This window comes from Neospora caninum, chromosome XII (genome assembly GCF_000208865.1).
Source record: "Neospora caninum Liverpool complete genome, chromosome XII".
In the NCBI taxonomy this organism is placed as follows: domain Eukaryota; phylum Apicomplexa; class Conoidasida; order Eucoccidiorida; family Sarcocystidae; genus Neospora; species Neospora caninum.
Window position 1 is genome coordinate 1,207,305 of NC_018398.1, and position 10,831 is coordinate 1,218,135.

A 10,831-nucleotide genomic window follows, 5' to 3' on the forward strand; every position below is an offset into this window, starting at 1 on the left:
TTCATCTTGGGATTGGCGAGGCCAGCCATCTGCGCCAGATCTTGTCCTTCCCTCATTACGTTGCCGACGCTGCAGATAACAAAACTTAGACCTGCAGCCAGTCATTTCTAATTTTGGTGGCACTCGCCGACTTTCTGGAAGAAGACGGTTGGGCTTTTGCTAAAGTCTCTTTCACATTAGTTTCAAGAAGCTCCGGAGACGGGGAAAAGGCCACCGCCGATACTGTCTTTGGCAAACAGTGTTTCGCAGAGTGTGCCCAAACTTACTTGCGAAGGTCCGGTGTTCCGCGTGGTTGTAACCTCACATGACCGTTGAGCTCTACGCGATGACAGCTGGATTCAAGTCTTGGTAAGCCACGACCGTTTTCGACCTTGACCAGGTGAGCTTGGGAATCGGCGCGTGCTTGCCGCTCGCTCGAATTCGAACGAGGAGTCCAGGAGGCTCGCATGTCCCGCTGTGTATCTGTGCGAATGGCCTGCGGCGGAGGCATCGTTCTCCGCGGTTCCCGTGTGTCACCAGGGAAGCCTTCTATGTCCCAAAAGTATGTACGCGGCGACTGCCGCTGGAACCAAAGTTCTTCTTCTATGCGCGCTGCCGCCGCACCAGTCACCGCTCGGTGAGGGCTCCCACGAGGTGACACCGTCTCCGAAACCGCTCGTTGAATCCCCGCTTGTCTCGGGTATAAAGCGTGGGTATCCCCACCAGACGCGGCTGGGGTGTTCCGGCACTGCGCGCTGGGGCTTTGAGACTCCAGCGCGTAGACGGCACGGGCATGCGGAGGAACATTCCCCGGTTTTGTGCGCTGCTGCTCACACTCCAAGATTTCCCACACGAGCAAGAAGCCGTCTCGGCCTGACACGGACACAACGTATTCTCTGTGTAACGACTGAAGAGAGGCTTCCGCCGCCGTCACCGGACGCCGCTGTTGTGGTTGGGGAGGCAAAAGTGAGGGACTGCACACCCAAAGAAGAGCTGTTGGAGGGGCGTCATGGAGGATCGTCTGCGAAGCCACGACTCCAGATCGGAGCGCCTGCTGTAAGGACGCAGCAAGCACGCTTTCCTCTTGCGAGTCCCCTTGGCGAAAGAGGCTCCCTTCGTCATCAGCGGGCATGCCGTCACCGCTGAGGTCATCCATCCGAAAGATGTGCCGGCAGTCGCCGCCGCGCCCGGCCTCGTGCTCGGTTTTCCCGGTCCAGCGGTCACTTTCAGCGTCGCCTCTCTGTCCCTTGAACTCGCGAACCCCAGACAGCGCAGAGGGCTTCTGGAAAAGGTCTGCCAAGCCTGCTCCTCTCAGGAACGACGACGCTACAGGAGAAGGCCGGACACATGATCGAGCAGACGGTGCGAGGTTCTTTTCGTGCTCGACACCCTGCTGCTCTTCCTTTTGTAACCAAGGAAAGAAGGGTAGCTTGGCGAGCCCCGCTGGCCTGTCGCGGGACTCGCCGTGCCTTCGCACGAAACTCTGGCGGCCATCGGCCTGCATGCTGCGTCGCCTAGACGTTTCTCTTTTCCCCGACACACAGAAGACGGACTGAAGGGAGGGCGCCGTTTCAAGAGGAAGGCGACGCCAGGACGCTGGCAAGGTGACACATGCGAGGGCGTGGTTTGCGGGACTGTAGAACGCGACAAGAAATGCCGTGGCAGGGGAAACGCCTTGGTGGAGAGGACCTGGAAGGAGCACCTGAACGCAGAAAACGAAACCACGCGAGAGGGGAGAGTCACGCGGAGCTTCTAGGTGCCGCCTCTCTGTCGTCTGCGCAGAAGACAGTCCAAGCCGTACATGCGAGAAAGAAAGAGGCTCTGAATCCGTATATCTAGAAAGGCATACTCCCAGAAGCGATTGTCAAGTTTGCTGACGAATGCCTGTTCCAGACTCAATACACGCGAAAATGCCGAAACACATGTACGTAAACATTTGCCAGTCCTCGCACGCGTGCGCGTGGGGGCACAGGTTCACTAACAGAACTGTAGGGGTATGCTTTTGAAAACACATACATGGATATGCGTGTGTCTGTTGCATACGTATCTCTGCTAGCCGAGCCGTTTGCCTCGGTGATTCTCTCGATGTGAACATAAGTTTCTAGGAAGATGTAGGCGCTTTCATTCGACCAAGGAGACAGAGGCGTGACTGATGGGAGGTAAAGGAAAAAGAGCTGACTTTTCCGACTGGGCCTGTCACGACCGGCCTGCTCGCCGTTCCTCCTCGACAGACGCGGCGGGCCTTGAGTGGCAGCGGAGACACCCACGGAAAGAAGCGCGTACAGAGCGCCGTCTGAAGCCAACCAGCAGAAGCGAGAGGAGCCGAGAGAGGAACGCAGCGACATAGTGGTGAAAAGAAAGTCCTTGTTTCTTGCTCTTCCCTTGGCTACTGAAGGCTACATAGATGTGACTAATAGACATATGCGTATATATCGGGGCACTCTGAGAAGTCGCTACGCTCTTTTGTTCTTGACCAGCAAACTTCCCGCCGGGACGAGTGTGGGCAGGTGGCGAAGGCGAGAGAGAACAAGCTTCGCGAAAGGAAGGCGGAGGGGAGGAATGTGGCGACAACCGGAAGGAAAACAGCATGAGAAGACGAGGAGAGAAAATGGAGAAGACGAGGGAAAACAATTTCAACACCACGGGCGCGGGACGGGACAAGAGAACGCCCGTCGTTCCGTAAGAAAGTCGAAAGGACCGCCGCGTTGACTTCCGCGGGACGAAAAGAAACTACCATTCGAAGGGAGAGTATAACTCACACGAAAAAGGCCTTCATCTGCAGGCCTGCGTCCGGAGGGAATGTAGAAGGCGGCGAGCGCTCCATCAGCTGTCTGACACACAAGGAGCTGTGGCAGAACAGAGAAAGAAGAGAGAGGAGAGACAGGAGAGACAGGAGAAGGGGAAGCGAACGAGAAGATGCAAAGAGAGAGACTGTCCCACAGACGCGAAACCAGGAGGGGGGGAATCGGCGTAGACATGTATGTCCGGAACAATGGAACTGCCATGTACAATTAAATCCAGTGACGTGCAATTGCGTTTGCGAGCATACAGACACATACGAGCATGTGCCTATGTTTATCCTCTGACACCTCTGTATCGATTTCCTCTTGTCATGCGTCCCACCATCTATGTATGTGTTTGTGCGCGCTAGCATGCGTAAACATGTATGTGGACGGAGACAGGAAACGGACGAGGAAGGCGACATTGGGTTCGGGGGAAGGGGGTAAGCCCTGTTGCCTCTCCGCAGGAAAACTCGCATCGCGGAACCCTCATTTTGGAAAAAGAAGCCGTCGCTTCATCTGTCTGCACTGCGTCTTACTTCCTCGCCGCCCTGCGGGATATCTGCTTCGGCGCTCCTCCTCGACGGAGACGCTGTGCACCTCGACTCAACTCCTTGGGGCAGGGAAGGCAGTGAAGAAGTCTTTGGAGACGAGCAGGAATCGGAGGCAGCCAAGTCTTCGCGCGTTTCTGTGGCGAAGCGGAGGACACGGACAGGAGCCGCGGAAGGCGGCGAGAAGTGGAGACGGTAACGGAGGAGCAGCGGGAAAGAGAAGTTCGAATTTGAAGAGGAAATAACGGCATGGGGCGCTCCTTGCCGCACCCGCCGGTCCGTGTCTCGCCGGGGGGCGGTCGACTGCAGCCGGTTGTCTTCCCACAGCCGAGGTATATGTACACCCCGGCCTGGGATGCCTGAGACATGCGACGCAGCCTCGAGCAAGAAAGGCCTTGTTTCACGTGCGTTCCTGAGGAGATACAGAAGTTCACAGTTGGCGGGGAAGCCTCCTTCGCCTTGCGAAAAGGGAGTGACAAAACACTGTCCAGACAACTGGGGATGGAGCTGAGGTGCTTGCAGTTGTTCGACATCTTGTGTGTTTTCATCTTCGCTCTGTTCGCCTCGCCGTGTCCACAGAGCGTGCGTCGAACCTTCGCTGGATCCGTCTGTTTCCCAAGGTTCGTTGCTCCCTTGACACCGCCGCGAAGGTCCGCACGCGTCTGACAAGCAGAGATCCGCTTCAAAGGCAGCGTCGGTTCTCTTGCTTCTCCTCGCCAGCAGAGCGTCCCGTCGCTGAGGTGTACGCGGACAGCTGGCCGGCGTGGGGAAAAAGGCGTCCAGGTTTCTCAGGGAATGGCGATCGCTCGCTCCTCGGATCTCGGAAGAAACTGTGTCGAAACAAGGCGAAGACGAGGCCTCAGTCAGCTCCAAACACTGCACGGCGCCTGGGCCGTGGTAAGCGACAGCTAGCCAAGGACACGCCGCTCGCTGGCGAAACGCGAGGGCGGTGACTTCTGAGGGGGCTTTCTGCAGAGATCGGAAAGGCGGCGAGACGAGGCAGAGGCGCACAGCGAGCGAGGGCGAGGAAAGAAGGAGAAACACCCACACAGAGCCGTCTTCACAGCCGACTGCGAGAAGTGCGGCAGACAGCGAGAGCGAGGGAGGAGACGAGAGGGAGACGGAGGACCGAGGAGGAAGACGGTGAGAGGGAGAAGCCGAGGAAAGAGCAAACGCTGAGAGAAGAGGCAGGGGAGACGCGCCTTCAGGGTCAACGAGAAGAGGCGAAGAAAGCGCTATAGCGGTAACGGCTGACTTGAAAAAGACGGGAAGACCTACAGAAAAAGAAGGAAACATGCGCCACGGAACGTGAGCATGCACATGTGGTGGAGCATCGAGGCGGACAAGGTAAGGCGCTGCATCGTCAGGGGACACAGTGTTTGGGCGGCTAGCTGGAGGTCGACTGGTGCTTTCGCTCAGCTCGAAACGCGTCCGTTTCCTCACCGATCGACTGGAGGTTGTGGCTTTCTCCGGCGACATGCCAGAGATGCAGAGCTCCTCCCACGGGGCATCTGCCCCCCGTGACGAGGATGCTTCCCGATCTGCTTGCGATTTCTTCTCTTTGTTTGATAAAGCGAATTCGAGTTCTTCGCTCTCTACTCAGTGTTCGTTCTAAGCTTCCGTCGCGTCTTCTTCCTGCCCCTCCTGTGAATCCATCTCCCCACTTCCCGCCCTCCCGCGCTCCCTTTCGTGCCGCCTCGAAGTCGGCCTCGAACGGCCAGCTTCTCTCCGCGCGTGTGCTGTTTCTCGCCGCTCCCCGCTCGCCCTGGCGAGCTGCCTGGCCCTCGCGATCTGCCACGTCCCCGCTTTCTGCCTCCTCCATGTAAAGAGACAGCGGCAGTGCAGCAGACACTGACGCCGAGGTGGAGGCTTCTACGCGGCCCCACGGCTTCTGCGCGAGCAGCAGAGACGAAGAAGCCAGGAGGGGAGACAGCCGCACGAGGAGGATGTGGCTGTCGGTCACGAGGAGCAGAGAAGGCTCAGACAAAGCCCCGCGGGACGAGACGCCGCCGTCGGGGACGAACCAGCCCGCGAGGGAGGTCAGCTGTGAGGGGAACCATGGAGATGCGCGAGGCAGCGAAGAGGAAGGCGCAAATGCCGAAGGGGAGGGAAGAGCGAGGGAAGAAGGCGAGGAAAAGGAGGGGGGCAGTGACTGGGAGGGCGATGCAGCGAGGGTTTGCTGATGGGGTTGAGGCGGAAGAAAAGCCAAGTTGCGACAAGCATGGAAGTGAAGGATGTCGCGAACGTGAAGCACTCTCTCTGAAAAGGGCGTTTTGGCCCCGCTCTCGACTCGTCGCTCTCCCTGATTTGCACGCTGCGCTGCGCAGAATGGACGCTCGGAAACGCCGGGATGATCCTCCACAGGACAGGGCTCTCCGGCACGAAGGCCGTCGTGAGAGGCTTCTTTCCACCGTTTTCTCTCCTCGCGCTGGCAAGCAGAAGAGCGACAGGAAGCAGGACGCGACTCAGAAAACGAGAAACGAGATGAGTCCTCGTCATGCGACGACGCATACCGTGTTTGCGAGGGCGAGTAGGCCGGCGAAGTGTTTTGGCCGTGGTGCAGCGAGCTTCCCTGCTCCACTTTTGTGCGTTCTCCAGGTTCACTTTGTCTTCCCCTCGAGCCCGTTCTTTCCATAACGTTCAGTGAAAGGGACCGCTTTCTTCTTCCCGGAAGAATCCCGAGAGCTGTGCGACTTCCAGTTCCCTTGGGGCGCGAGTAAGCAGCTCTGTAGCTGCTTCGCGGTGTACGTACAGGTCGATCCAGGACGCGCTCTGCAAACGGAGCCCGGCAGACGCGTCGGGCATTTATGCTTCTCTGGCCGACAGAAGCCAGTGGCTTCCGATTTCGCTCCCTTTCTCCAAGGAAGTCTCTTCCGGTCACCTTCGGGCAAGCAGAACGGCGTCTGCCCAGCTGCGCTGAAGCAGAAGTGCGGGAGGCCTCACGCGGGATTCTTCCCCGGTGTAGCTCGCGCACATTCGCTAGCGTCGCATGGCCGTTCCTCTCTCCCGACACCAAAGACAACCCCAAATGTCTCTCGCGTTCCGCCACTGCGCCGTTTCGTCGTGGAGTCGGGTGTCTCGATGCCGGCGCCGTCGCCCGCAGGGAATCCAGCAAATGAGCATTTCCCCTTCCACTGAGCGTTTCTGGTTTCTGCGAAGAAGATTTCAGTTTCCGAGCGCTCAGCACGCGAGTTGTACCGCATGTGGAACCCGCCGCCACGGCGAGTCGGCCGGAGGGCTGCCCCGTCGTCCTCAGGAGCGTCAGCGAGCCATTTTTTGTTGCGACGAGAAGAAGAGACTTTCGAAAAGGAAGAAGGAGACAGACGGCCGATAGCGAAGAAGGCGAAGAAACAGAGAGCGCGCGAACTGCTGTCAAACCGCGGAAGATGAAGACGAAACCGTCTGCGGTGCCGGCGAGGAGCTCGCGGGACTCGGTGAGGAACGCCACCGCTGTGACTAGCGGCACTTGCGAGGGGTTTCGCAGACATGAGGATGGAAAAACTGGAAATAGGAAAGAGGCGCCAGACGAAGCTGGAGGGCTTTGGAGCGAGCTGCGTTGTTGAGCAGAAAAGCCTCTCGAGCCCTGGTTGGAAGCAAACGGAGGTGGGTCGGACGAGGCCAGCGACTGGCTTCCGCTGGGTGTACATACGCCTCGTGAAGTCAGCGATGCACACGATTCACGCGAGAGGAATCCAGGCCCAAAACAGCAGCTGCGGAAAGAAGGGGGTGGGTATTCCTCTTCGTCAGTTTCTCGGTTTCGTCGGGAGGTGCTGCCTCTCGCGGATGCATGCAGGCTTGCTTTGTTCTCGCCTTTCGTCTTTGGCATCAGCGACCAGAGCCTCAAGTGTCCGCGGCCGAAGGACGCGAAGCGGAGAGCAGAATAAGAGGGGAGAAACCGAGAAGAAGGCCTGGAAGAACACAACGGCGGCTCGATGGCGAGGCCGAGAACCGGCTGTCTTCCGCAGTCGACAATGAAATCTGGAGAGAACAGGGGAACTCCCGGGCGTGGCGACGCAGGGAACCGTTCAGCGGTGAACGCTAGGGAACAGGGCTGGGAGGAGCAGCAAGGCGACGAGAAGCGCCGGCGAGTAGATCGCGGGGACGTGTGAGGGATGGTGAACACTGAGGCGTTTCGCGAGAGCTTTGCCCGCAAATTCATGTACCCGAAAATCGAGTACTTTCCGTCTTTCACCAGAAGAAGCAGACCCTGTGGGTCGGGAAGAAACGCCGCACTCACCACATCAGCGCGACCTGCAAAATGCAGCGGCAGTCGCGCCCTTTCTTGTACGGTGTATGGACACCAGAGGGAGGCGAAGTGGGGCAAGTGAGGTGTAGGTCGCTGCGTAGAACAGACGAGGTTGAGGGAAGCAGAAAACGAAAGCGTTGTCACAAGAGCTGTATGGACAGTGTACACGCGCGGGAGAGAGAACGAAGTCATCGCAGGAGAGTTAGAAGCAGTCATCTGGGGGTTTGGAGCAAACGAGGAAGGAGTCAAACAACCAGGCGAGAAAGCCTCCAGGAGCGAACGTCTCCCTCCTTCGCTCCACCTATGGCCACTCCCAGTGCGCGAAGACGAAAACGAAGGAGCGGCGCATCCGTGTTCTATCCCAACCGGAGAGATTAAGATCGAAGAGCCGCAGCAAGTGAGTAGAAGCGCAGGCGGAGTGGCGTGCCCGGAAAAAACAGAACCACCCCTTGGGCTCCTCGCTCGCCGAGAAGGCGGGGCAGAAGGTGTACATCCTGGAGACGATGCAGAAAAGGACGAGGCGCGTCTTGAGGAAGAGGCCAGCGTTGCCGTTGAATCGCCGCAGCGATACGACGGAGAGGAGATGAGAAGCACCGTGTGGGGTGTATGCGTCGCAAACGCTGCTGTGCAGCTGGCAAGGCGCATGGGAGATGGCGACGAAGTCGAGGCCACAGGGCGGAAGTCAGGCAGCGAGCGCTGAGAGTAGGCCGGCGAATCGGAGGGGGAGACACAAGCAGACCGACTGTGGCGTGAAGGAGTGTGTTCCCACGTGACCTCTCCTGGCTCTGGCCTCTCACTGCCGGAAGAGGAGAGTTCGGGCCCGACGGCCCCTGGTGGACGGGCGCATGCCCGCAGTCGGAAAGCGCGTTCTTCTGTCTCCATTGTTTTAAACGCGCAAAGAAAAGGGGTACGCAGGACAGGAGGCACAGGTCACAGAGAGGCAGCGGCGAGGAAGTGGATACTAGACGGTCTAGGAGAGAACAGGGGACAGAAGAGTTGAATGAAACAGAGGAAGATCAACGAGGAGAAAACGCGAGAACGGAGAAAGGCACAGGTGGACATTGGCATGCACGAAGAGGGAGTGAGAGACTCAACAGAGAGGTGGAAGCGACTGGAAAAATCACACAGGTGGGAGTCTGCTATTGAGACGTCGCCGTCCTATAGTGATGAGGAAGGGATGACAGCGTAGGACACGAAACACCCAAGAAAACCAGCTTTTCCTGTGGGTTTGGAGGGCGACGCAGTCCCTCCTCGTTCTTATTTCTCCTTTATGGGACGGTAACTGCTTGCTTCTGACCGACATATCCTCTTTGAAGGAGCTGTCGCCTCGGGATATACAGCTCGACCACGCGCTCGAGAAACGAATGCGAGCGGAGAGGCGGAAGAACACAAACGACGTCGATTCGCTGGCTGCGTCTGTCCATCGCAGAAAACACATCAAAACGAGCTTGTCTGTCTGTGGACAGATGCACTGAATCGTACCTACAGTCTCGCATAGATGTATGTGTATCGCTGTATCTGTCTACTCTTATCCAAATATTCAGCCATGCAGGGAACGCGACAGCTGAATAGCCGCCCATATACGGATGCGCGAACCTGCGTAGGTGCGTACCTTGTGCCGAGAGCTGTAAGTGTGAAGGTGCGTGTATGCGCATTCGTGTCTGCAGTTCGGGCGTTTAGTTGATTGTATGTACGGAATATTTACTACTATCTGCAGATATGATCGATGATGCAGTTAGTTGCGTGAGGGGTCTCGTCACTAGAGGCGGAGAAGTGGAGAAATTGGACCACCTCGCGACACACGACTATCTTCTGAGGTCCGAGGGGTTACTTTGAGTGTATAACAAAAGCACTGCATTGTCGTAACTCTTCGGGAAAGGCCAGTTTATCGTGGGAGTTAACTTGCGGGAAAGTTGTGTACGTGAGGAAAGCCCTTTTGCGTGGTCCCAGCATTACAGGTCCACTTTTCTCGGCGTATTGGGTACGGCGACAACGGGCGGCCTCTAAAACGGACAAATGTAACGATTGGTAGGACTCGTAAGAGTCAGCCGTTATAACGGGACACTTGCTTTTCTCAAAACAAAAAAAAACTGCAAGCTCGGTTGTCAGAAAAGGAGAAACCGCGGATCGCCGCGTAGTGGGTTGTCGCAGCGTGCACACTGAACACCAAAAACACCTTGGCCAGAAAACGGGCTTTTCCGGCACCGATTTTTGGACTTGTGAGGCCATCAAGAGAATTGTTGCAAGTCCTTGGAAGGATATTTCTCTTTCTTAGCGAAAAAACACACCGGCCTTTCTTCTGCGGCGAGAATCTCAGTGCGGTGGCCCGCTGTTGGGGGTTTCAAGACACGGAAAGTTGGCGACGGGAGAGTGGCAGGCCGGAGTTTGCGGGACCTTTCGGCAAATGTTTCCTCCGCTTTCAACCTTCTTCCTTCTTCCTCACAGAACGCCAACTCGGACCAGTCCTGCAGAAAAGGGGAGAACACCCCCTGCGAAAGGACGTTTTGCGACTGGGAAAACGACCGGTTCCCCTGTTGGTTCGCGACAACGCTGGCAAGCGTGTGCACCAAATCGCGCGGGAAGCCGCTGAGGGTGCCGCCGAAAGTCCTGCTAGACACCGAATTGTCTTCCCTTTCCAGAAGCGATACCCTGCGCAGAAGAGAAATTTCCCCTCAAAAAGCCCTTCTGTAGGAAGCACACTTTCCAACACTGTGGCTTCTCTCGGAGCTCCTGCCGACAACCGAGGAGCCGGCCGACATTCCCGAGGCCAGCATCGAACCGTTTTAGCAGACTAAATAACGCTACAAAGAAGGGCCAAGCGCTGTCAGTACTTGTTCCCTCGAATAGTTTGCCGTACCATCTTAGGAAAAACCCGGTGACGAGCAACACACCACGATTGCAACTCTCGAAACGGGGATCGCTGCTATTAGCGGGAGGAGGCGTCTCAACCGCCGCAGGAGAACGCCTTAGACCACTGTTGCACTTCTCAACGAATGAACAGATTTCTGAGGCAGAACTGCGAACGACGATCTCACGAGGAGGGACATGAGCTTCTGAGATGGCATGCTCGTAAGAACGACTTCCAGAGATCCCGGAGAGGGCTGAGAGGAGTCGTTGCGATTCCGGTTCGAACCGCAGAGATCGGACGCCCTGGGAAATCGGTGAAGTGTGCGTCGCCCAAGAAAAGAAAAACGCCTTTCACTGACCACCTTGCGCCGGAGTAGAGCCTTCCCATGTAATTATCTGTGCATATCTCTAAATGGATCATGCCTCAC

General features: G+C 57.2%; 1 protein-coding gene across 1 annotated transcript; it reads right to left on the reverse strand.

Moving 5' to 3' along the window:
• Nucleotides 1-4,697: 4,697 nt before the first annotated feature.
• On the reverse strand, nucleotides 4,698-8,438 carry NCLIV_061780 (conserved hypothetical protein; the record flags this gene model as incomplete). Its single annotated transcript, XM_003885730.1, has 1 exon — nucleotides 4,698-8,438. One exon carries the CDS (start codon nucleotides 8,436-8,438, stop codon nucleotides 4,698-4,700), a length of 3,741 nt encoding a protein of 1,246 aa, XP_003885779.1.
• Between the last annotated feature and the right edge of the window lie 2,393 nt (nucleotides 8,439-10,831).